This window comes from Excalfactoria chinensis, chromosome 7 (assembly GCF_039878825.1).
Source record: "Excalfactoria chinensis isolate bCotChi1 chromosome 7, bCotChi1.hap2, whole genome shotgun sequence".
NCBI lineage: Eukaryota > Metazoa > Chordata > Aves > Galliformes > Phasianidae > Excalfactoria > Excalfactoria chinensis.
In genome coordinates, this window is record NC_092831.1 from 6,893,317 (window position 1) to 6,920,638 (window position 27,322).

At 41.1% G+C, this 27,322-nt stretch overlaps 1 protein-coding gene across 2 annotated transcripts in view; it reads left to right on the top strand.

Moving 5' to 3' along the window:
• DPP10 (dipeptidyl peptidase like 10) overlaps window positions 1-27,322 on the top strand; it is a 279,753-nt gene that overhangs the window by 111,757 nt on the left and 140,674 nt on the right. The window contains exon 1 of one of the 2 annotated variants that reach the window (XM_072341151.1): window positions 23,942-24,348. The exons of the other annotated variant lie outside the window; for it this stretch is intronic. Within the exon in view, the coding sequence (XP_072197252.1) occupies window positions 24,274-24,348 (75 nt within the window). The 5' untranslated portion in view covers window positions 23,942-24,273. Of the gene's footprint in view, window positions 1-23,941; window positions 24,349-27,322 lie in introns of those variants that run through there. 2 annotated transcript variants of the gene reach the window in all.

The window sequence follows — 27,322 nt, forward strand, 5'->3', positions numbered from 1 at the left end:
GATGTTGTTTAAAGAATCATGAGAAATATGGGAAATAGCTGCTACTGAAAGGTCACAGCAACTTTCTTTTCAGATTTCCAGCAAATGCAGGTAGATACATCTGCAGGGATTACACTGCTCAGACTGGAAACTTTCCAAGGCAAACAAAGCAGGGTTCTAACATTAAGAAATATTGTTAGTAGCAGTATTTCAGTGAAAACTGACTTGAGAAAGCAATGGAGAGGCTTGTTTACAAGATTCTCAGACAGATGCTTCTGCTCATTAGGGAATGCCAGTATAGAAATTCTGTATCTTACTGGTCTGCAAGGATTGCAAATATATCAAGGAGAAGGAGATGGCTTAACATCAACAGCAGTGGAAAATCTGCAGTCTCCATATTCCCTTCAAAATACATCCCATCTGCTTTTCTTCTGTGTGGGACCTCAAAAGAAGGAGCACCTGAAAAAGATACAGCTCTTTTCATGGACATTCATTTTGGGTTTTATTTTTTGGGAAGGCTTATTTTGGGTTTTATTTAGAGGAGGCAGTGAGCTATTGAGTAGTGTAACTAATCTAGCAATTATGATGTACATTGTAAAATAAGGTGTTTTTCAGCTGAGATAAGGAAGTAAAACTTTGATTCTTTCCAGCCAAGCTATGTTAGTTGTTAACAATATGAACAATTCAGTGTGAAGTCACTGAAGTTCCAGCGCCTTCCTTCGTGCACTGATGTTTTAGCTTTTCTGAAATACTCAGTTTTCTTCTGTAGCTACATAAATGCCTTTTGGTTCAAATACTTTACCTGGATGCTGCCCACAGCACAGTTGTGCCTTTAGCTTGTTTTTGCTCCGTTTCTGGTCGATGAAGGATTTCAGCATAGTGTCATATAGCTACATTTTAAAAATAAAGATCTTCCTTTTCCTCAGAGAAGCTTGAATTTTAACAAGAAGTTTCAGGTACAACAGTGATGTACTGCAAAACCTCTCAGTACTGAAACTTGAGAGCACTGAGTTTGGAATAAGATTACCCACGTGGAGATTTTTAATAAGTTCAAATAGTATGTTTCCTTGCATGGTTGGGAAAATGAATCTCTGGTTTCAGAGCACCTTACTAACATTAGATGGAATGAGGTATGTCATAGCTCAAGTAACGTTATTGTTCAATCAAGGAAGCAATGGCCTTTCTTCTTCTAAATTAAAAATAAAATAAATTACTAGTGTAAAAGCATTTGTGATGAAAATTGCTTCAGCTAAACAGAAATCAGAAAATCACGCCTGCCTGAGTTGGTGTTTAAATTGCTATACACTCAAATTGTGGTTCGTCCAGGTTTGTGCTCAGTGTTCATCATTCTGCAGCAGGTAGGCCCTCATCTGCTGTAGGAGGGTGTTCTAGAAGCACAGGATCCACCTGCTTGAGATCTACAGCAGCTGCAAGGCCATACAAAATGTTAGTGCAGCAATAGACAGTGTGAGACATAGCAGGTGAGCAGTGGAATTGGAGAAACCAAGTGGTGTTAACCCAGCAAAGGAAGGAAACTGGAGTAGTGGGGAAGGCTAGCAAATGAGTTTCTTCCAGTTTAACAGCAAATACATACATATATCTTTGGATCAAGTAAATTGCTACAGTTTTTTTTTGTAGGAAGCTGCTTTAGTTGCTATTTTGTTTCCATAAGTCACTGCATAAATTATACCTTTTCTGTATAAATTCTCTTTGTTTTTGGCCATGCCTCCTTGGGGTTTAATTTATCAGAGTTGTCATGCCTTGAATATTATCACAGACTGAAATGTACAGCAGACACCTGGAGGCTTTTGCTTTTTTTTCCAGCCTTGGGCTTTGTTGTTTGTTATTTTTTTAAAAGGACCATCTGGCCTATAGGTCTGGAAGCATCAACATTCACTCATTAAATGCATCTGAAGCCCTCACTTTCAATCCGCCTCATTTAGCTCCTTTAGGGATAAAGTTAAGTGGTCTGTTGTTTTCACCTGTTTACAAGCACTAAGTGTGGGCTCCAGACTGAGGTGAGCAACTTACACACCCCTCCCCATCTCCATGATTCATTACTGCCTGGCATTTTCTGGAATAAGAATCTGGGGGTTAAGAATGATGTTACTTCCAAAATTCATGTTACTATGTTGGATGTGGTCATGTAGTATGGAGCCTAAAGAGGACTCGGAGTGGCAGGGATGTGCTGCTTCCATCAGCAACTACTGCTTCAGATGTGTCCTGGTTGTGAACTAACTGAAGTCTGTCATCTTGCGGTGTATAGTGGGGAGAAATTAGAGCCCAGAAAAGAGTCTTGTTTTGGTTATTTCCAGAGCATTACATGCCTGCCCAGAGATGGTGACAGGCTGTAAAACCCCCTTCTATTTTGTGTGCACTGGGGAAGTTGACAGCAGCTTATTGTGAACTCAACAACGATACAGCCACACTGTCTTGCTAATCGAGAGGGGATTTCCTCTCTGTTTAATAAGTACCTTTTGAAACTTTAATAGAAATGGAGAATCTAAAGCTCTAAACAGAATACCATACCGATCAGCTCAGTCACATGAATGTGTATGGTTGTGCATGGCTTTGCATCACTGCAGCTTGTCACAGGAGGAGGCTGTTGTGCATTTGGCCTGACTGTGTTTCTGTTGAAGGCAGTGAAAAAACTCCTGTATAAAAAAGGAGCAGCCTCAAAAATGTGCTGCTGTGATGTAAACATGGAAAGGATTTGGCTTAATCTGGACGCCATCAGGTTGAACAGGAAGTTTTGCTGTAAGCTTTTCCACTGGTCTCTCTAGGACCCTCTAGAACAGTAAAGCAGTTCTAATTAAAGCCCTATTTACTGTCTGTAGGTGAGGCTTTATTGACTGAGGGTCCTGAGTGCTCCATGTTGAGTCCTGCCTATATGTGAGGCACTGGGACATGGGGAGCTATGTTGAACTGCCTGCATCTGAAGTTATGCATGTGTATATATCTGGGAAGGACTGAGCCAGTCACTTCTAATTGAATTTTCTGACTTTTTTTTAGCCTTCACTTTTACTGCTTGCAATGAAAAGTCGTGCTCACGCTATGCAGATTGCTTTCAGCACTGACTCCAGCAGTTCATTGGCTTTGCTCTGTATCAGTCCACCTAACTGGAGCTTTCATGTTTTCATTTGTTGTAGGTAAAGCAGGTTTGTAAAGCTGAGTTTGCACAAATAAGATTTGAACCTGTGATTGACAGCCAGAGTAATAACTTAAATAGCAAGGAATACTTAGAGAATCCAAGTAAATATTGATGTTCTCTCATTCTTGTTTTGTCTGAAACATATGCAGATTTGTCATTTACTTGGAATAAAAGTGCATCTGCCAAAGCTTTGGAAGATGCATGCCTGTATGTTTGCATACTGAAGGTCTGTCATTTCTATTGTTGTTTATCCCATTTTCATCGTAGAGAGGGAGCTCTCAAAATTAGCATTTGCTGGGTTAGCTCCAGCAGAAGGTAAAGCACACTGTGATTTGATATAATAGATATAGTCGTATTTAATTTTACACTGCTAACAAATGTGCACCTAAATCAAGCACTTCATAGGAAGAGGGGAAGAAGGAAGTTTTATCCCCATCTGCAGACATCCCCTAAGCAATAGCATGAAACACCCTCTGGGTTGGCTCTGCAGGCTTTGTCCCATCACCCTCAGGAGAGTGCACAGCACCAGCTGATCTCCATGTGTGTCATTACCCCCTGTGTAACAGCTGTGCCCTGCAGCAGAAGAACCTGACCTCTCCACCTTCTGAAGGCTGCTAGCAAGGAGAGTGCTGTGCCCTCCAACCTCATGCAATCTGTCTGTTGGTACTTTGTGCCAATTTACACACAAGTTGAGAATGCTGTGGTGAGCATATCAGTTTGCTTGAAAATAGTGTTTGGCAGTAAATTCTGCAGCTTGAGTCAACAGCCTCTTCATGAGGACTCTGGTGCTGTGTGGCAGCTGTGCCACACCTGCTTCTATCCATGGTCCAACTTGTTTGCATTGCAAGGATGTGTGTGCAGGTGTTTAGCAGGGTGTGTTGGGAGTCACTCCTGCTGTGCCAGCTGTCAGAAGCCTCTATCTTTTACTTACAGCTTGGGTGAAATCCTACCTTAAGCTGCCTTCAATTCCAGTAGGCCCTTCTGTACAGGAGATACTTGTGCTGATGGCCAAAATGCAAAACTATGGGTTTAATCTTCCTTGCTGCTCAACCAGACTTGTTCTAGGAAGGGGAAGAATGAGCCCTTTTGCAGAGATAGGATTTCTGGTGCAGTGGGCACAGATGCTTGCAGGACATGGCTCTGTTCTGACTCCCAAACTGAGGGTCAGAAAGGTTCAGCTATTTATTCTCTTCTATCATTATTAGTAATTGACTTCTGTCTGTCCTTCTGAATGCAACCTCATGTAACAGGGTGGGATGTAGCTGCTTTCTCCCAGTCTGCACATCACCACTGCAGTGCCCAGGGGATGGTACCCAATGGAACAAAGCAACAAGCTGAGCAACAGTACTCCTCTAACCCCTGTGTTGTCCTTGAGGGTATCCTATCTTTCTAAAATACATTTTGGTCTCTGTTACAATGGTTTGATACCTGAATAATTTATGCACCTCAGGCAATGGCAGAAAAATGAGATGACTGAAATAGAAACCAGGGTACAATCCCTGCATCAGCCTGAACGAGCAGCACCTGTGCATCCTTTATAAACTGTACCTACTGTGCCTGGAAAGCACAGAGCTGGGGTTTACGCAGTGCAGCTGGGCAGGGCGAGGGCTCCACATGTGAAGCATTTGGGGTGGGATGGAATGGGGAAAACTCTGTGCTGTCAACTTGCACGTGAGCGGTTGCATTTCTAAATGTGGCTGGGGGGCTAGAGAGTCATCTGGAAAACATTAAGACTTCAGCATTCTGATCTTCACATTGTCATTTTATACATCAGACTCAAATCTGTTTGATGGTTATTCCAGGGAGAATTGTAATAATATCATTTTAATTACGTGAGTGACTTGTTTGAGGACAGAAAGATTACTGCTGAAAGCATTCATTACATTGCAAACTGTTTTGTGTATGCTTCATCCAGATTCAGCTGAGAAAAACACCAGAATTTGATATCCTACTTGCAGTACAAAAGGGTAAGTTAGAAGTCACTGTGCTAGTGCCAAGTTACACCAGCCTGAACCTGGTGAGGTTGGGCAGAATAGAGCTCCCTCTGCTTGTTCATGGTTTATGAATGTGAGTATCTTGCTCAGTTTTCCATAAACAGAAAGAAAAATGATTGGTATGAACTGAAAGCTGCCACTTCCTTTGATTTTTAACATTAGAGGTAAAGATGATGCAAAATTGCACATCTGCAGAGCGTGTAGTGGATGAAGTAGACTTAGTAGCATCCAGTCATCTCAGTGTTCACAATTTCAGGTCAAACTTCTTCATAGTATACAAAGATGATATTGTGGATGGTTTAAAATGGGAGATATCTCACTGCAGTGTGGGTAAATTCTGCTAGCATTGATTTATATTATACCCAGTTTGAACTACGTACATGTGGTTAACATTTTAAACTGATATCCAAATCAGACTGTTATTTTCATATCCTGTGAAATGAAGGTTACGAGACACTTTCAATAGGGAAAAAGCCTTCAACAACAGATTCATGGTTGGGATAATGAGGGAGACATTAACTGGTTGTAAAGGAAAATATCTCATGCAAGTTCAACGTTACATGTCTTATTGAATATTATTAGATCTTAATTGGCTACATAGATATTAGTCATTTTTGGTAAATGTTGTCTGCTCTTCAGTCAGCATAAGAAAACGTGAACTTTGGTGATACAGTTTAGTATTTTTTAATGAAAATTCAGTGCTTAGAATAAAAGGAAAATATTGTTATTTCCAGTGTTTTAAGGGGAAAGTATATTGTCTAATGCCTATTTAACTGCTTGCTCACTGTTGCATGTGTGTAAATGCAACGAACCTGCAGCTCAAGCTATACTTCACCTGGACATGTTGGACATCTTTGATCTTTTTAGTAGATTTACTGAGCAAGAGCCAGTTGAAGTAAAGCATGTGTATTAGCTAGCACAGAACTTAGGCTGTGGACAATCACTGCTTTTTTTTTGCACTGTAGCACAGACAGATCCCTTGTTTGTAGCAACAACCTTGGATTCTATTTTATTCAGAGATATTTGCTATGTCATTGCCTTGCACGATTCCTGCTGCATACAGATGTGAATGTAGTGGCTCTAAATTCACCTGACTGCTGCATATGTCCTTGAATTAGCACTTAACAGCTTTATGATAGCTATTATTTTCCTCCTTCCCACTGGGCTTCCATTGATTCCAACACTGACAAAAGTCTCCAAGTGCCAAATCCAGAAATTTAGCATTCAATTAATGCTGTTTTGTTGAGGAAGCATTTTACAATGTAAATATGCTCCTTCTGTCTCATTATAAGAGTAGTCTTTGCTGACACCTTGCTGGAAGCTGTATGACAAAGGACAGCACAAATGGAGCCATAACTACATACCTTAATAAAGCGTAACTAGAGCTTTCAGGTGTGCTAGAAGCATAAATTAAACTGTTGAAAACATCACACTTCTTCCACCTATTCAGCTTGAATCTGTCACTGCCTGTATGGACTTTTGCTCTTCTCCACCTAGCTAGGTAGTCAGCTAAGATGACTGAGCTTTACTATCTGGAATTGGAGAAATAAATAGTAAAAGCATGCAGTAAAGAGCGCTTTAAGTTTTCTAAGCTGTACAAGACTGGGTGGTGTAAAAATGCTCTGAAAGTTCATCAATTTTCTTTCCCTACCATTTCTCATATCTTCTTGGATCCTACAAGCAGGTAAATGGAGCTAAAATGCCCCAATGCTTTTCTAAAGTCTCTGAAAAGGAGTAGGATTTACTGTTCCTCTTACGGTGGTGGTGACTCACTGAAATTATTCTCGTTTGAAAGCTCTCTTTCCTTTGCCTACTCCTACACTCTGTCTTATTTTTAAAAAGGAAAATATTCCTTTGCCACTGAAAATATACAGCTCAAAGGGAATATTTGTATGAAGAAATTCTGCTCAGAATCCTTTTGACTCAGTCTTTCAACTGCCCCATTCCTCATTCTGTTTAGAATTGAGAAACTGAGCATTTTTATTATTTTTATGTTCCTTGCAGCGGATAATAGAAACTATCTGATAGATTTACTCAAAGTGCAGATTGCATTGAAAGAAGGAAACAGAAATCATTCTTCTGTCATCTGCTGAGAAATGTGTGTGTTTCCTGACAGGTGACAGGAGATTGGGAGTTTGGCATTAAGGTGATTTCAGTAAAGCAGAAGAGCAGGAATAGCCACTCTGCTTCTAAATATCAAAGGAAGCTTTTCTTCTCTTATCTAAATCATGCTTCTGCTGTTCTTCCCTTTTACACTGTGTTTCCTGTAGTGGTTAACAACATACACACAGTCAGAACTTCAAAGGATACTAAAAAATCCTCCTAAATCTGAATGCTGTGGAGTAAGTAAGGTAGTACTGTACTTGGGTGGTTTGGTGTCCAAAGAGCTTTGATATCACTTGATGTCAATTCCTCATGTACCACGTGTCCACTTTGAGCAGGGGAAGCATGCATGGCCCAGTGGCAGTTTATGGCTGAAACCCACTTATAGTGAGAAATTGAGCAGTAATCTTAACTGGTGGCCAGTACCTAAGGTAAAGAGAATTACTGTAATAAAAATATAACACATGCTACAGAACAAGAAATTGGAATGTACTTATTCTGGGCATAAGGATTCTCCCTAATGTATTTCTGCATGTAAGATCAGCTACACCAAATGCACTGCAAGCACTAAGGCTATACTGAGAGCTGCCATGAGATCCATCTTTAATTTTGTTCGTTGACGACAGTATCACCAGGACATTATGGAACTTCTCTGGGACCCTCTGCATAGAGGTTTTCCAAATGCAAATGTAAGTCAAACATTAAAGAAAAGCTGTGTGTATAATGGAGCTAAGGAAGGTGAACTATAATGGAAATCTTGAACAATGAAATCACAGGTGAAATATAGAAAATTTTAGCTTTAGTTCTAATTATAGGCTGTATAGAGGTTGTCCATTAGTAAATAGAACAAAGTAAAGAATTATTGAAGATATAACTCGAGGTATGGTTCAAATGGGGAATGTAACTTTGGGTTTTGATTGAAGTGACTCATGCTGAACTATTTGGGTGAATTAAATAATAATATCTCAAATATGATTGAATTTACTAAAAAAAAAAGTGTTTCTCTAATTTTGTTTTCCTAAGAGAAGATTAAATACTCTGAACTTCTCATAGCTATATTTTTAAGAGTAATCATTAATATATTATTATTGTAGTTAGTGAGTTATGAGAGAGAGGCAATAAACTAGAGACTAGTCCAGAAGAATGCCTCACCCTCAAAAAGGAGAGGGAACTAAGAGGGAGAGTTCTAGAAAAAATGATCAGAAGCAAAACTTACTGCTGTTTTGACTAGAAAAAGATGTAATTTGTAACACGTAGTTATACCTATTTTTGATTTGAGAATAAAGTACAGAATGTTCAGGGAAGGTAGATAGGATGGACTGTGCTGGAGAAAGGAATGAAGACAGTGAGTTCTTCATTCATTAGAGTGACTGAGAGTCACTCTAAATTATTCTTATCCAGTGAGGATAAACAAACAATCGTGATCAGAGTGTATTTACATTCATGGGATTCATGCTTTCAAATTGCATCAAGGTTTCTCAGAATTATCTCATTTCTTCATTTCTGTAAAGTATTACCTTTCTATGCCAAAAGGCTGAATGAGGCCATCAGAAAGAAGCCATCTCATATTATTCTTCCCATAATATCTCATTTAGAAAGGAGGAGGAATTGAAGACATAAGAATTACTTCAGTATGTCTTTTTACTTTTGTTAGGCAAAGAGCAGAATATATTAAGCACATTATTTTCCAATAATATATATTTTTTTCTAATATCATAGAATCATAGAATGGCCTGGGTTGAAAAGGAGAACAGTGATCATCCAGTTCTGACCCCCTGCTATGTGCAGGGTCGCCAACCACCAGACCAGGCTGCCCAGAGTCACATCCAGCCTGGCCTTGAATGCCTCCAGGGATGGGGCATCCACAGCCTCCTTGGGCAACCTGTTCCAGTGTGTCACCACCCTCTGGGTGAAAAATAATATGTTATGTTAAAACACAAAGACAAGGAAGGATATTTTAAAATAGTCGAACTGTTAGTTATATTAGGTGTAGGATATGTAACCAAGTTAAAGCAAAATGATTCAAAGATTCAAAATCACCATAACTTTTGCAGTATGAAAAGGATTGGGAACCCTTGAGATTTTCATTGCTCGTAAACTACAGACTCCTGATTTTTCATATGTACAACTGTGTTTAATACACAGATTGGCCTCAATTCATGAATAGATTTGGTAATTACGTTTCTTTAAAGGAAATAAGTACAGATTTGTGACTTCCAGTATTTTCACATCTGTTATTTCTAAGCCTCTCTGAGCTTCCTAAATCAATGATACTAGAAAAAAGAATCCCGTTCTGGAAATTAAGTAACATAGAATCGTCAAGTATTAGATAAGTCTATTCAGACTACACATATTTGAAAAGATAAAGAAGTAAAAGGATGTGAAGCAGAAAAGAGTCACGAGTCATGCATTTTTAACAAAAGAAGTCCATGGTAAATGTTATTTCTCATAAGTTTGTTTGTTTGTTCCTCATGTTACTGACCTGAATTCATTCTGTGTTATCTTAGATTCCCGTGCTCCAGTTTAAGGCATCCATTGCAGAATGAGTTATACATTCATAAACGCAGAGTTCATGAGCTTGTTCTGCCACTCAGTCAGACCCGTCAGTTCTCCACCCTTCCAAGACCTAATAACGTCAGGATCATTTGTCTTCAGTTGCAGTGTGTCTGTGGAAGCACAACAGATATAATTTAAACCAGAAGAGAAGTGTGTTTATTTCAGTGTAGGAGACGTGGAATGTCAATGTTTTACTGTTGGGTAATGTTCCACATCAGTCTCCAGGGATGCCAGAAATGAAAAGGAATAAGAACCTTGCAGAACCTCAAGGACAGGAATTGCTTTACATGAGGTGCCCCCTTTCAGTAACAACCTTTGAATATTTAGTTGTTTTCTTTGGGCTCTTTCCTGTTTGTTTTATGCAGCAGACAAAGAGAACAATAATTTTGTTCTTCTCACCAACAACCTCAATGGCTCCCCTAAACCAAAGTGTACTTTCTTGGGAAGTTTATGGAGAGTTTGATGCACAACATCGCTCATCAGGATCACTGAATTATGATGTCAGCAAAGAGAAGCTCCCATTGCTCTAAGGATTGTAGAGAAGATGAACAACAGATTTTCTGCCCCAGGTCTGAACAGTTTGAAGTGTAAGACACAAAGCCATGCAGTGTGTTGGGCAGTATGACTGATATTGAGAGCTTCTGGGCGTTATGTGAAATTATTATTCTTTTAAATTTTCAGAAATGATTTCTGGTGCACTTTTGTAGTAGGTAACTTAGAAACAAGAAGTCTTCTTGTTTTATGAAATATATAAGTAATGAATCTTAAGAATATTTCTGTGGAACTGAAGATTTCAGACGCAAAGTTGGCTTTCATTCTCATGCTGTGATATAGGAGGTAAATACAGTTTTATTCTGATTGAGCTGTAGATTTCCTTTAAAAGGTTCATCAATACATGGGCCTTGTATGTGTGCTAAAATGAAATTTATTGAGTGATGAACTCTATTTCAAACTGAGATGAGAGAATTAAGATTTAAAAAGTTATCTGCAGATTTAATTAATGGTCAAAAATGCAATTAAACATTAAAGTAGTTTTAAACTTTGTTGAGGAGTTTCTGTAATGAGTTTCTAATAATAACAGATAATAAATAACTTTGAGTAGTTTAAATAGGCTGTTGATTTTGGCAAGTGTAATACATTCACACATTTCATTTTAAATCAGAGAATAAAAAGTATATGCTAATGGAAGGTGTCCAAGACTGATCCAAGGCATATTTTCAATATCTGTTAACTATTGCTAGGATGCTAGAACTGGAAATCACTAAGTGTACCACCACTTTCTCATCATAATAGGCATAGTAAACTAACCTCCATTCTGTTTCACAGGGGTATTGTTTTGATAAACTTTGCTCGTTAAAATAGTCCTCAAACTTATTAAGTAGATCAAACATTTAGAAGATGATGAAATAGAAGCTGCTTTTTTGGAACTGGGGATGATTGGTTAAAAAGTTACCAAATCAGAGGTTTTAGGCAGAAAATGAAGTTTTGCCAGAACTAAATAATTCAGAGAAGGGTACATCCATCTCTGTGCAAATTCTGGAGGAAAATATAATTATAGCAAATTTAATTATTTCAGTTAATTAAAAAACTTGCTAAACTCATTTCCACCCCCATCCCCCCTATTTTATTTTATCTTCTTTGCTCCTTCTGTTCGGATCTTTATATATTCAGAGATTATGTGTGTATTTCTTATTCTAAAGTCATAGCAAGATCGCATTGATGTTCTGAAGTTCTTGGAATTAATTCATAGCGAGAGGATGCTGTCGCTCAGTCTGGTACCTTTCCCTATTTATCTAACAAAAATCAGCAGGGATCGTCATGTTTCTAGGAATAAATGGGTGGAATAATTCACTTAAGAAAGGAAAAGTTGTTTTTTTGATGAATTTTCAAACTCAGCACAGACAATATGACCAAAGACTATGCAGGACAGGTAGATGGGATGGTACACTTTACACACCTCTTCTTTAGATAGCTCTTCTCATGTAATGATATTGCTTAGAATGTCAGATCTGAGTTTCCCTATCACAATTAAAACCTTGATTTTTAAAACCAAAGAAAAGTGAGCTAACTTGAGTCCTTGTGCTTTATCATGCAAGAAAAGAAAAAAGATAACTGGATCCAGAGAGGTACAAATAAGCATACAAGATTATATGGGAAATGCCAGGTATGTGATGCTTGCTTTGGTGGTTTTGAAATCCTTGTTCTTGGATAGTTGAAGTTTGAAACAAGAAGTTAAAGCTTTTCAGACTCACCGCTGCTGTAAATGTTTCTCTTGAGAAGTAAAAATTGTGAAATAATTGTTCATTTTTATCCTGTCACTTTGGGTAAAGCAAACTGTTCTGAACTGGGAAGAAAAGCTTAAGCAGCTCATGGAGATGATTACACTTGAAACAGGAAAAAAAAAGTTTCATAAAATTAATAGCGAACATTACTTTGCAATAGTGTATTTTAGGGTTCTTACTGGGATTCTTCATGCGGTAGTACCAGAAACTGGTGGTTGTTTGGCAAGTTTATTTAGATGCTGTGGTGTGTCGTATTCGTTTCATCTCACTGTCCAATGACAGTTTGTTAAGTTTTCTCTGGGAAATGAGAATTGCTTTCAGATTAAGTATTTTGGTGGTGTCATTCTTTTTTAGGTTTTAATGATGTTTCAGTGTTGTTTTGTAATGAGTGACTCATGTTGACTCACTGTTTCCATGTTGACTCCACTGTTTTAGTCTCTACAAGCTTATATGATCAATTGCACCCAGTTGTACCCAACATTAGAGTTGAATCTCGGGGGGGATTTTTTCCTGATGAACAGTAGGTCAGAAAACTAATTAAGAAATACTCCTGGGGCAGAATGGGTGTCTCATTTATTGTGTTAGTGTATTTTGGAGCCTCAGCCCTAAGACCAGGGAGAGGGGACACAGCATCATCACGGCTGCTACTATTGTATGCTGAGAAGGGATATTCCCTTCATGGAGAAGGAAAGCAATTATAAAAGGAGCAGAGAGAGAATCCAATTTGAACAAAAAAAATGGAGAAATGATGTCGCAAAAAGCTTCCGAAGGCCAAAAAATAAAAAAAGGAAAAGAAAGGAAGGTGGTAGTTCACTATTTCTGGGATTGTCTTTCCTTTCGTGCCAACTTTGCAAGCTCCTGTGTAGGAGGTCAGAAGTGTCTGAGATGGTACTTCAGCTCCAGCACCAACCAAAGCTCCGCACTGTGCCATCCCCAGCAGAGCTGCTAGTGTAGGTGGTTTCAGTTTCTTTAGCTGAGGCTGCATGGTCATCCTTTAGAACTGATAAGAAACAGTATTATTACAATTATTATTATTATTAGCATTATTTGCAATATTGTTGATGGGTTTCATCCACTTGAGGCTGCTTTTTTTGGTGCCTTTTGACTCAGATATTGTATAGAAAACAAAAGTTCCTTTTTGCACCCTCTGTAATGTCCTGTATTCAAGTTATCAGCTGCATTCTGAGTTATTTTCTTGCAGTAGATAATGATTTATCCAAGGTTTTCATAAAGCAGGAGCTGTGTTAATCACTTCTTTATATGGAAATATGAAATGACTGACCTTTCTGACATGCTCCCCAAAGAAAAGCTTGCTTCTATTTTGTTCTCCTTTTTCAGTTTGGAGGTGACATTCTCTACCAGCAAACAACAATTTTCAAATATAGAAAAAAAAAATAGGGATTAACATCAATTTAGAAAGAGTAATGGCTATATATTGTGGGCTCGATTGTCTCCTGGTTTTCACCTTTTGTGAGTCATGTGTTAGCATAACTCTATATCTTGCCTGATTTACAGAGATGTAAAATGGTTGCCAGAAATACACAAGGCTGGTAAAACAGGCTCAATATTTGGCATTTGTAGTGCTACAGAACAAATACACTGGACATGTAGCTTGAAGAGGAGCACAGATTGTTGTCGTTTTTTTCCCCTAGTAGTGAGAAATAATGAAGTTTTAACAAAAGTGAGCTACCTTCTGCTGCCACAGAGGCAAACCCAGCAGACAGCTTGTCTTGTTAGAAAGATTGCACAGCTGCATCTGAACTGTGCAGACTCCATTTCTCATTTGGTTATTGCTCTAGCTGATAAACTCTGAAGAATTTGAAATGTTAGTGCTCTTTCAGTTGTTCTGTCATTTTTCCCTCTTTTTGTCCTCCTCTCTTTACTAAGGCAACATGTTCTTAGGGGAAGATGAAGATAAAACAGCTTCATCTCCCTTCCCCCCCCCCCCCCCAAAGAACTCTAATGGAGTGCTCTTTCCAGGTTGCCAGGTGGGCTTGGGTGTAAAACCTACAAAACCCTTAGTGGTTCTGCAGAGATGTTATGACCTAAGCACACTCCAGGCAAGCTAGTGGTTCTTTTAGAACAAAAAGTGTTTCTATTATCACTTATATCCAGTCTGGGTTTGAAATGGCTGTCAGTTAAATCCTGTCCTGCAGCAGGTACCCTTTTATCACTTTAAGTGAGCAATTAATGATTTTTCTTGTGCTGGGAAATCAGTACTTTTTACACCACCTGCTCTGTCTTTAGGTATAAAAGTAGAAGATTTGGCACAAAGGGATGGCTGGTAGAAGGGACTCGTGCAGGATTTTATATGCAGGGCAGCAGGTGAAGGCTTTGAAATGCTTTCAGCATCCCAGAGATGCCAGTGGTGCGAGAGAGCATGGAGCTGCTCCTGTGCCCCACACTTAATGACTCTTGAGCTTCACTTGGAGGCTGAGCCTGAAGTCTTATTTTCCATTTAAACGAACAGCATATTGCACATTTGACATGTACATTGCATCAAATAGTTTCAGATTAAGTGCTGTAAGTTACTGCTTCTGTCATGTACATAAAAAAGGAATTGATAAATTAAACAGGGGAGTTGGAGATCCCTTCAATCTGAACAGTTCTGGACAATTCACAATTGTGGCCTTACAATTTCTGTTGGAATAAAGTGCCTAACTCTGCATTTGTAGGCTAAGTTCAGCACTGGCACAGTGAAATGCCCACTGAACAGCCCTGGTGCTTCCAGGGCTGTGCTGACCCATGCTGGAGCTTTCCCAGGTACTCTAAGCAAGCTAACTCTACAGTTAAGAGTCTGAAACAGGCTTTCACTCCAGAGCATTATCTGAGGCAGACATTAGGAACAAACTCATTCCTGAATGTCCAAGTAGTTTTCTCTTATTAAGTGGTGCCACAGATCATTGACTGCGGCTACTACAGTGTAAGCACTAATGAAACTGTTTCATTAATGACCTCCAGAATGTACATTCAAGCTGTTATTTTTAATGGAGCAGTGAATAGTTACTTTTGTTTTCTTCAGTTAGAGCCATGCTTTTTTTTTTCTTTTTCTTAAATTAAAGGTCAAGAAGCAACAAGGAAGGAGTTGCTGGAGGGAATAGTCACATTTTGCATGTATTATCAGACACTAATTTTTGTTCTCTAACTGTCCTTAATGCATTAAAAAAAGGTGTCAAATTATGACCCAACCCTAGTGGTTAAGTGCTATTTCAGAGTGCTGAATACGTGAATGTACACAGCATTTCTATCACTCCAACCTATCTTGGCATCACTGTGATGGCCTAGTGTACAAATTACTTTGTCTTCTTGTGACTTTGCAATTCTTCTTCTTGATGATGTGTCACTGATAATGCCACTTTTAACAGTGACGGTATGGCACTTAGAATTACTAATAATTTTCTGACACTGTGTTTTTTAGGTAAAGAGTTTCCTGTCCTCCTATTTCCTATCTTATTTTCAATGGAAACCCAGTGATAGTCTTACTGAGAAACAATGCTTAAATCTTTGTGTTTAAATGCCATTTTCTTTACATGGAAGACTGCCCTTCAAGATGGTGCAGTACTAAGACAATTCTTTCAACAAAGACAATTTGAAAGATGTGATAAGGAATACCCTTCTATGATTTCATTCTGCAACAAGTAAATATGCATGGCTTGAACATAACATAAAACATGTAATAAATAAAATAAACATCCTGTAATATATGAAATGACAATCTTGCATTCTTTTGTCTTCTGCCATATATGAAAGCACAGATATTAACTTTTGTCAAAGGTCTTTTGATCAGATGGATAAATATTGATTGAAATGAAGTAACTGTCAGTGCTAGAACCCAGGGGTCAAAATAAGTGTATGTTTAGTAGGAGTGAAAGAGAGCAAGAAAAAATAAAGATGAAAGGCATATGGTTTGTCATAGATTTCCCCCCCCCCCCCCCCCCCAGAAGTCATTATAAGAGTAGTCATGTTTGGTAGCTGTAAGGCAGCTAATTTGGGGGGGCAGGTAATGCCCTCAAACATTTAGAGAGCTCTCACCTTCTGTTTTAAAATTATGTTTAGTTGTATTGGGTCAAGCTACTTTGGACAGCCATGCAGGTTAGTCTCAGCTTCACGCATATGTGCAGCAGTGCTATAGCCTGCATCACCTGTGTGCAAGGAGGACATTGGGGATCCTACAGTTTGCATCTGATTTTAGTAAATAACTCTATGAAAAGAGTAAAGCATCAATTTAGTCTGAAAAAGATGTGAATGCACTAAATTAAATGTAACTATATTCTTTTGCGTTTTTCTTTCCTTTTCTGGGTCTCTTTCTTACAAGCAGACTATTATATTCCCACACTGCAATAATTGAGACCTGTGTCACCATTGTAATGACTTTGGAAAGCTATAACAACCCAGTTTGCAGAGTTTTAAAGTATGTACTTAAAGTATATTGCTGTTGAACAAAGCACTTAAGCATGTGCTTAATTTCAGGTATGTGTTAAAGTGTCATTGGATTGATTTATGCTGCAGTCTTAAGGAAGGGTGAACTTAACTCAGGACCATATTCACCTGCTGTACAGAGCAGAGTGTAGAAGGAAATGGAGTGATGGGAATCATGGAAGCAGAAGGCCTGAAGGTACTCCCTGAAATCCTCTGGTCCTGTGACAGTACCTGGTCAGCTGAGCACTGATTGGAAAGGATGTTGTACTGAGGTGAGGATTGCCTCTTCTCCCAGGTAGTTAGTGATAGGACAAGAGGTAACGGCTTTAAGTTGTGCCAGGGAAGCTTTATATTGGATATAAGGATAAATTTATTCTCAGGAAGAATGGTGAGACACTGAAACTGGCTACTCAGGGAGGTGGTGGAGTCATCATCCATGGCGGTATTAAAGGGAAAGGGAGGATGTGGCACTGAGTGACATGGTTTAGTGGTATGCTGGTGATAGGTTGATGGCTGGACAAGATCTTCTTAGTGGTCTTCTCAACCTTAATGATTCTATCATTCTGTGAAATTCCTTATCAATGAGGACATGCTCCTGCACCCTGTCTGCTGTCTGCTGTTCTTGGACTTGAAATGATTGTCGTTTCTCATAAGAGACTTTAGAAATACAGTTTATTTGACTGTTTTCAGACATGTTTGTTGCTTCCCTTCCTGTGTTTGTAGGGCAGTGATCAAAATGAACCACAGACCCGGAGGACTCCTACTGAGAAAAGCAACTAATTTTTTGCTGGCATTTGTATGAGCCCCACTCTTCATTCATCCCAGGACTAAATGTGCTTTTTTGGGAGCAGCATTACTGTGCTGAGTCATATTTAGGTTGCGTCTCACTGCAGCGTGGAGCACAGAGAGATCTTGCTGTGCAGCTTTTGCCCTGCAGCTCTGCCCTCATTGCCTTTGTGCACCTGATTGCAGCTCAGTACGGGCAGCACTTGGCACACCTGATTGAATTTTACATTATGATTTGGGATCGCTTCTCCCATTCATTTTGCCTGTTTTGAATTCTGATGCTGTTCTTGACACTACTTGTAACTCAGTTTTCTCTATTTTCCTAACTCTGAGTTTTGTAGCTGTAAATGTCTGTAAAAATGCTCTCTAATGACTGAAGTAACATAATGGATTTGCACACAAATCCCAGAAAAGCCCTAATTGAAACAACTTCCCCTTTTGGCAATTAAATATTAAGAGGTAATGCATTGTGCAGGTTAACAACCTGCTGTGCAATGTTATTTTCATCTCGATCTCATTTTCTTTTCAGAAGACCATGAGAAAATGTTTGTGAAGTTCTACAGGGATTTCTCCTGCTTGTCCACAGTTAGCTGGTTAGAGAAGGAAGCCCGATTAACTGGGTGTCTAGTTAAATTAATGCTGGTGTTCTTACCACCTTACCTTCTGTAAACTTAAGTTGATTTTGTTCTCAGTAAAAAAAGATATATCTAGGCTTAGCTGCTTGTGTACGTTAGCCTCTTCCTCTTTATTGAGCAAGCTCTGTTTCTTCCACTCTTCCCTCATTAGCCCATCCCTGTGATGTTCTCAGCTCTCTCAAATGGTTCAGAGCTGACTGGTGTGTCTGAGTGTGACTGACATGTTGATTTGAATGCACTTTATTTATGTAATTATTTGTTTGCCTGGATTATTTATTTGTATTCATACTCTAGCCTTCATAATAGCTAGGATGGTTAGCACACTATCTGGTCTCAATTTTTTTCTGTGTGACAAATATATTAGAAACATCAGCCTTATTTCTTTGTCTTTCACTTTTTGATGTCCACCTTTTCTTCTGTGCTTTTTTTTCCTAATCTTGTTTTTTTCTGACCATCTTACCAAACTAAGGAGGTTGCAGTGAGGTGGGGATCAACCTCTTCTCCAAGGTAACAGTGGGTGTGGTGGGCTGATGGTTGGACTAGATGATCTCATAGGTCTTTTCCAACCTTAATGATTCTATGATAACATTAGACTGTTAACAATCTTTGTATTCTCCCCTAATTTCCCTGGTGCTTTCACCTTCTGAAAACATAATAAATGATCTCTGATGAATTCGGAAAGTTGGTGCAATCATCTTTGTTCACCTGTATTGCTGTTGTATCAGACATTTGTGTCATAAAATTCCTTCTTGCCCCTTACTTTTCTTAGGATGTTATGCCCTCAAGTGCAAGAACGGAAATCTTGGGATGTATGTAAAGATTCAGCTTTGTTCTTTGTTTTCAAGGGTAAATAGGAAAAGAACAGCTCCAGTAGTATAGCACCCTTAGCTGCGGTCCCTTTTATCTATACTCAGAGTCATTCAAGGCAACAGTAATTCTTCTGACTTGCTGAACTGCAGACCTCAGGACCAGGATATGTTACTGACAGAGATGCGAGGCCTCCTCTTTTTTCTCTTCCTGCTCTTGAACAGTTTATTATGCTTCTATAGCAAAATCTCAGTTTTGAAGTGCATCCCATTAATTCTGTAGTGCTGTTTATGTTGTTGACCGTGCCCAAAAACTTCAGCTTCTTGCAACATTTTTTATTTTCATGGCATTTACCCATCACTACCTCAGAGTCTTAAGTGGGGAGCTCTGCCTATCTGTTTATTTTCTCTCCTATAATTCTGTTTCAATCTGCCAACCAAACAGCCCACCTGAGAGTTTCATACTTTCATCATATCAACTTTTTTGCTCATCTGTGTGACTCTGTTTTTTCAGCTGTATCAGCTTAGCTTATGGGAGTGATGTGAAGGATCGCACTCATCCTTAATAGCATTTTTTTTTCTCAGAGTGACTGGATTCTTCAGTGTTAGAAGCATCAGCAATTCTTTGTCTGCCTCTCCTGCCCAATAGCCTGTTGAAATCCTCAGGAGGGTTTCTGAATGCAGCTCCCAGGTGAGTAATGATGCTAAGGCTGGATTTTAGGTGGTTATTTAGAATCAAAGTACTGTTGTGCCAATATTTGGTCCTCTGTAACTCTCCTGAGAGGAAAGTATCATCACAATTGGGAAGTCTAAGGTTTGTGTCCAGTTCTCAAGGTTAAAATTAGCCCAGAAATTTCTGTGACATTTCTTACTGCATCCCCTTAATTCTCTGATGATGTTATCTTCCCAAGGTCTGCATTTGTCATACAAAGTCTGCTTCTAATTGGAGCTCCTTGGTAATTATATTGAAAGCTCATTTCTGCCTCAAATCACACTCTGTGACTTCATTGTGAAGAAATTAGTGTTATCCCAATGAAGGATCTGGTCATCAGGATCAGAGCTGAGACTGAAGTGAGAAGTCAGCCATTTGCAGTCCGAATGGCAGTGTTAAACTGGGGCAGTGTTTTTATTTGCAGACACTTGGTTGCAAAAGCAGGGAAAGAAACCATGGGAAATTATGCTTGGATAAACCCTCTGGTATGTGCAGCTTAGCTAAGCTCTCTGTCAGTGTTTGACTTCTCAGTGATTCTCTTGCCTTTTGTTCCCAAACATGGTCTGTGTCCTCTTGTCAGGAGATGCCAATATGCTTTTTTCCTGAGCCAGTTCTCCATTATGAGGCTGGATTCATCATACTGCTGTGTTTTAATCAAATTATTGTATACTCTTAAGACGGGATTGATATCTATTATTCTTATGACTATATTTAACATTGGTAAGAGTATGCTTATTTTACTTAGTGTGATTGCCAAAGCACAGGAGACATCCTACTGTATTCCATGAAGGAATCAGGATTTTAAAGGGAAGGTTCTTCCTAAATCCCCTATACTTACATGCTGTTTTTTAATGTCTTCCTCACGGTCCCGACTGAAGAAGACTTTCTTCATTACCTGAAGACTTTTGTTTTTATTATATAGCTGCTTTTCTTTGCTTTGGGCTGTAGCTGCGTTTTCCTGGATGGATGAATAACTTTCTGCATGAGTAATTTGCATATCAGTTTGTAAAACATTTTCAGACCCTTTTGGGGTGGAAAAAAGAAAATGTATTATTCAAATCTCGGATGACATATGTGCGTGTTATTATATAAATGCTTGATAGCTTTCATTATATAATGTGTGTTGTGGATGAATAGGTTCTTATCATATAGTTCCGTGACAGCTCCGTTTCATCTTTTAATAACATTATGGATAAAAGCTTGGTAGTGTAACTGTATACAAAATCTTTTCTTGTTCCCTTTGATGTGGGAATAAGTCCCCCAGGATTATAAAACCTACTCCATTCTGTGCCTGTTAATCAGATCTAAGGGTACTGAACAGAGAACAGGCTCCAGAGATCTCCACTTAGAATCATAGAATCATCCAGGTTGGAAAAGACCTCCGAAGATCATCCAGTCCAAACACCCACCTACCACCAATATTTCCCACTAAACTCACTACAACGTCTAAGTACGTATTGAACACCTCTAGGGATGGTGGCTCCACCACCTCCCTGAGCAGCTACTTCTTTTTGGCAATGTTTTAAAGGATCTTAGAATTATGGTGGCCAGCCACAGCTGTTGTTTTCAGAAAGAAACTTTTTATAATTCTCATCATAAAATGCTCTCATGTCTTGCTTTTAAAGTAGAAAATCGCTTTGTGATCATTGTTAGCATCGTAACACTTGTTGCTTTTTTTGGTGATGAGAGCTTACAACATTGGTAAGGAGAAATGTTTTATGAATATAATGGAGCAAGTTAACCAGAAAGGCAGCAACTCAAAGCTTTTCCTCTGAGTGTATGAAATGGAGGAAATCCCTCCCAGTAGCAGTGGGGATGTGCTGTGGAGCCCCAGCTGGCTTTTGGCTATGGCTCCCAATGAGGTGTGAGAGGAAGGTCCTGCAAGACCTCTGCAGCTGTAGTAACATGTGGTGATGTGGAGTTTCAGGCTGTGATAACAGATGTGTGCGTTTGCACACCCCTATTTCTCATTCGAATTTTTCCCTCTTACAGAAATCCAGCAGCAGAGTTCAACTGCTTTGTCATTTAAAACCATCCCTTAAGGCAATCTGTGCCACCCACACCCACATCATGTCTCTTTGTCCTGTTTATGCACATGTTGGTGGTTATTCTCTGGACAAGTATTTGTGAGCCCACACATCCACTTAGAACGCTGTTGAACAGCAATCAGCTTGACTTCTTTTGAGTTCTGGTTACATTGGTTCATCCTTGGAGGTGTTCAAAAAGCTTTTAGATTTGGTTCTTAGGGCTGTGGTTTATTGGGCAGTACTGACGGAAGGTGGATAGGTGGACTAGATGATCTTGGAGGTCTTTTCCAACCTTAATAATTCCATAACTGTGGTTTTTAAAAATTCACCGTGACAACTTCAAGGATTCTTTTTAGCCTGGTTTCAAAAGCCCTATGCTGTGTGCACAGAGGATGCAGGGAGCATGGCTGGAGCCTTTTCTTCTCAGGCTTGGGGGATGCTGAGCTGCACTGCTGATCTACACCTGAGGTGCTTGGCTGAAGCTGAGCGAGGAGCTTTTGATCTCAGCCAGTGGACTTGGTTGGTGTGGGCACAGCTGAAAACCAGTGGGGGAATTTGTTATCCCCAAAGCATCAGTGCTGTGATCCCAAGAACCAGCACACAAAAATAATGACAAAAGGGATGAGTGTTATCAATGGTATTGATAAAAAAAAGATACTGATTTTAAGGAGCTTTAGATCAGCCTTGGTGTACATAGATCCCAGTCTTTTGGCCCCTAGATACTTGTTTCAGTAATTCTGGTTGATTTATGAATGCTCAACAACCAGCACACGTGATCTATAATGAAAATCCTGCTGCATATTCCAGTCCATTATAGTGATAAAACCTAAAAAAGAATGTGTTGTGAATTTCCTCTGGATTAATAGAGGAGCTCCAAAACAATGGATCTCATCAAAAACAAGCTGAAAGAAGTTTGAAACATGCTCATTCAAACCCTTAATCATTAGAATGCTCTGGCTCTGGTAGGCTCAGTAATTAGTAGAGTTACAACAGACCTGTGCCATAAAAAGCATGAATCAGAGCATGCCTGTTTCTAAGACTTATTATTTGTATTACTGTAGCACCTAGAGGCCACAGGCAAAATCTGAGTCTCTGCCTGTTATGCATTGCTCAGAAAGGATGAGAGTCCTGCAGCACACAGCCAACATAAATGAAGGATTTTCATCAAAGGTTTCTTGGGAGAAATAACACAGAGCTGTGGGTATCGATGTGCAAAAGGTGCTGTCTTGGTTGCCATTTTTGCTTTTTCTATGCACAGCACAGTTATTATACAAAAAGAAACAGCAGCAGAAGGCAAGAAGGTGAAGGGACAGGGCTCAGAGCAGCAAGGGTAGAGAGGTAAGAAAGGAAATAATGAATGGTGAGAGAAAGAATAGGGATATGAAATGGGGAGCTGAGAAAGGGCATGGATGCCTTCAGGAGAAGCACGGGAACAGCTGATTGCTGAGCAGAGGGATGAGGCTGGCACTGGGCTGAGCAATGATTGTCTGCACTGCAGTTGCCTGGAGGTGGGTCCCATGGACTGGGATATGGGTGGCCCTCAGCATTGAGCTGGGAAGGAATTGTGAAGCCAGGAAAAAAACCTGTCACTTAATTGAGAACATTCTCCACCCTTAAGAGGCACTATCTGTGCTTGTATAGCACAGATATATTTTTATCCAGCTGCCAGGGCTGAAGGCCCCAAAACTTTGTCTAAGAGATCCATCCCATGGCTGTTGTAGGCATTCACCTTATGTTTATTTGGATGATGCTTCTCTGCCTCACAGGGCTGTTCTGGAAGACTGTGCTAGAAGCCCTTCTAAATCAGGATAGATGACATTTACTGCTCTCCTATCCACAGGCTTGTTATCCTATTAAAGGAAGAAATTAGATTTGTTTGACGCGATCTGCACTTGACAAATTAACAGTGGCTATTAGTCGTTATCTGGCTTATATTTAAGTGCTTCTAAAGTTCATCTCAGTTTTTTGGATTTTTTTTCTTCAAGAACTTTTACTGGGCCATCAAAAGAAATGGTGTCTGTTGCGCGGTGGAGGAGTCAGCCCAGTGCGGGGTTATACGGGGACACAGACAGGTTTGTGATTCCTCAGTCCCATGTCAGCTCCCTGCTCCTACTAGACGCTAAAACCTACTGACAGTCTCTGTCACTCCTGCTGCCTGTGCTCACCATCCAGCCAGATCTGTTCTTTCTTGGGAACTCCATGCAATAGCGTTAAAACAGATCAAACACTTTCATTCTAATTTGCAGTCCCTTGAGAGCAGGGCTGGTCAAGACGGTAATGGTCTGCGTTTCCTCCGTGTCGTGTCATCTGTTTCACAGGGCAGTCCTGCCCGCACACCCTACCGCTAAATCACACGGCAGGGCATTACCGGGGGCGGTTCAGCCCGCCGCCCCCGCACCGGCTGTGCAGAATGGTCTCTCCCAAGCCGCCGGGCATCGCTGTGACACCTGCTGGCTGCTCGGCGGCGGGCCGAGACGGTCCGGCCCCCAGCGGGCGGAGCGAGGCGGACGGGAGGGTAGAGCGTGCCCGGCGCGGGGCGCTCGGTGGGTGGTAGCTGGTGGTGGTGTAGGGCCGTTCGTGGGCAGCAGGGCAGGAGCGCGGCGGTGGGGCCGGCACGGGGCTGGGATTTCCGCCTGCGCGAGCGGAGAATCGGTGCATCCCGCCCGCCTTCCTCTGTTTGATTTTAGCTTCTCCGTTGCTGCCGCGCCACTTCCAGGGGAGGTTGGTGTCATGCGGCTGGCGCCGGGGGAGGGCTGCCCGGAGCCGCAGCGGCAGTGAAAGGCGGTGAGAGCAACCCAGGCGAGTGGAGCCGAGTTCCCTACGATGACAGCCATGAAGGAGCAGCCGGCGCACCCGGGCGGCAGGGGGAACCCGCTGCCGCCGCCGCAGCCCGACCAGGTGGGAGCCGCTGTACCGAGGGACCGGGGAGGGGGCGGACGGCGTCCCGGTGAAGTTGTGAGGAGATGAGCGCAAAGTGTGGGGGGTGCGAGCAACCTCGGGTCGGCTCGGCCAGGGGATGCGGGAGCGCCGCGGAGCCGAGTCGGAGGGTGGAGCGCGGCTCACGGGTATCCAACCGTGCGGGGCCCCCAGCGAGGAGGTGAAAGCAGCGGCGGGGGCTGAGCTGTGCTGTGTCGTCCTGCGGCAGTTGCCGCTTCTCTTTCCCCTTCGTTGCAGCGGGAGGGAGCCCTGAGGGGCGTGCGTGGTACGGAGCGCGGGGGCTCCTGTGTCAGCCTTGAAGGAGTTGGGGGGGCCGCTCTGTATCTCCGCCCGGGGCGGGGAGCGGTCCTGTTCGGCTGTGGGGTTTCCCGGAGGTTTCACCCGCACTTCGGTGCGGGGAGCAGTACCGTCCTGCATCCCAGCGCCGGGCTGCGTCGGAATGCCCGCGTTTCGGGCAGGGTAGAGAATAGGGGAAAAGCTGAACTCGGCTTCGAGCACCGCAGAATCGAAGTTTCTATTCTCGGACGGCGGGAGCCGTTGCTCCATCCCAGCCGCTTTCCGAGCGGACCCGGGGCCGCGGCCGCTGCAGCAGAGGCGGTGCCGGCGTTGCCCCGCGGCGGTTGCGGGGATCCACGGAGCTCATATATTTCAGGAACTCTGTTTTGCTTTAGAGGGCTCGTAGGTAGAATAAAAAGTGCTTGAGCTTGACCAGTCTTCATATTCGATTCAGAGATGCTGAATTTCCAGAATAGCTTTTTGTTCTTAGAGGTGGGAGTCTTTTTTCAGAGCAGCCTTCATGTGATATACGGAGAATCAGTGGTATGACTGCTCTTTCAGGTGGTAATGAGGAACAGGAGTAAGTTCTCGATTGAAATCACTGCAGATGTGAAGACTGTATCCTAAATATAGAAACGTAATTACTGGAGCACTGTGGAGCTTTCAGCCTCTCTCAGCAGCGGGTTCAGGGACTGCTGTGCTGCAGGAAGCCTGGGGACCAGGTCCTGTGCAGTTATTTGCATTGCAGTTCTCCATACCAAGGTTGGTTTTCTTGATAAAAGTTGACATTGGGTTAATGTTGATCACCTGTTGCCATAGATGCTGGGGCTGTAGATAACGACACTGCTTACAAAACTTGGGTTTCAGTGGATGGCAATCTTTCTTTAGGTTTAAACAATTGCAGGGATGTGGGCCAAAGTCCTTCCAGGAGCTCTGTGCGGATTGAGGATCTCCTCAAACATGCCGTTCTTGTGCAGCCAAGACCCAGGCAGCCATATCTGAGCTCCCTCCAGGGCCGGGATGTGGGCAGTGCTATGCCAAATCTATGTTGAAAACACTTAGCACAGCAGGTTTGAGCAGGGGGATATTATGAGTTACAAGCTTTGTTGGCTTTCTGTGATTGCTGTTACAGAATGTGAGCCCTAGGTGGAAGAGAAGCTTGTTCTCGCCCTGTTTGCCCACATGTCATAGCACTGTTGCTAGCAGGTCTGTCAGGAATATGTACCCTTCTTAGGGCCTTCAGGAAATCCATCTCTCTCAGGGCCCTCAACATTTCATTTTGCTTGATGAGGTTGTATAAGATTGTACTGGTACAGGTGTGATGGCTGTAGCTAATGTCTTTATTTTTGATGGTAAGCCTCATTTGCACCAAGGGAGCTTCTTGAGACTGCAAGAGCAGCAGAGCTCTTTTGGTAGAGAAGTGGTTGGACCTGTGGAAAGTCTGGAAGGAGCAAGGAATTAAATTGAGAATTTCTAAGCATAAATCTCTTCTGATTTCCAAGCCCAGTTTACAAATACTCCTGAGAACAGTCTTTCTGAAGCTGATGCATTTGTGGTTAATTTATAGGCTTGGGACCTGAGATGCAATTTGAAATTACAGCAGGCTAATGCTGTGACTTTTACACTTAAATAAAAGCTTGGATCGACTGACTGAAACATCCAAAGCCATTAGCTTATAAATAAATTGGATACAAATTCACATCCAATGCTTCCTTTGATGGTAGTTTTAAAGCAGCCCTCCCCTGGGCCAAGGTATCTAATAACAACTTCCATTAACAGCGCTATCGATGTTTCAGCAATTTGTTTGATAGATCTACCGGATTTATTTGTAACTTTTTGCTAAATAATGACTCCTATTTATTGATAAAATTACATTTTTATATTCTGGTGATGTAGAAGGGAGGACAGCTGTAGATCACTTGTATTTCTCCTCATTTCTGGAAAGCTTGATAGAAGGACTCAGACTTGTGCCAGAAGTAAATGTGGCTCCTTCCATACATCAGTACAAAAAATAGTGTTTTCCATCTTGTAGTTTTCAGGAACTGTCCCAGGGTCATAGACAGTGATGTTTAGTGATCAATTGTAGAATGCACAATCATTCAGTAGTCAGTGGACACAACATACTTGAAAAATACAACATACCCGTATGGCTTGCTGGTTGATGAGTGTTGTCTTTGCAGATGACAAACTGGGGTAATTCCTCTAGGTATTACTTCTGTGAGGCTTCAGTCTGTTTACAAGAAAACAGATGATCTACAGCACCTGGTGCTGCTGGCTGTTCTTTGTGTGCATAGAAGACAGACCTTTGGAATTTATGACCCTCTCTTACTCTCCTAACTTTAAAATTGATTTTAAAATACTGAAAATAAATAAATGTATAAATGAATCCCCTGAACAAACAGGCTGCTTCTTTACTCTTTGTCATTTAGAAGCTACTGCATTCTTGTTCTTTGAAATAGGTGAGCAGAAATGAAGTCAGGCTGTACTGCATTGCATTCAATAGGGGAATTCTTTGGTAAAGCATTTCAATTACATGTTTGGTATATGTGCACGACTGACTACTTCAACAGAAGCATGACTCTTTGGATTAATAAGTTGAGTTTTCTCTGTGTCAGGACCAGTTTCTGTGGTCACTGTGCAAAGGTCGTATTCTGAAAGT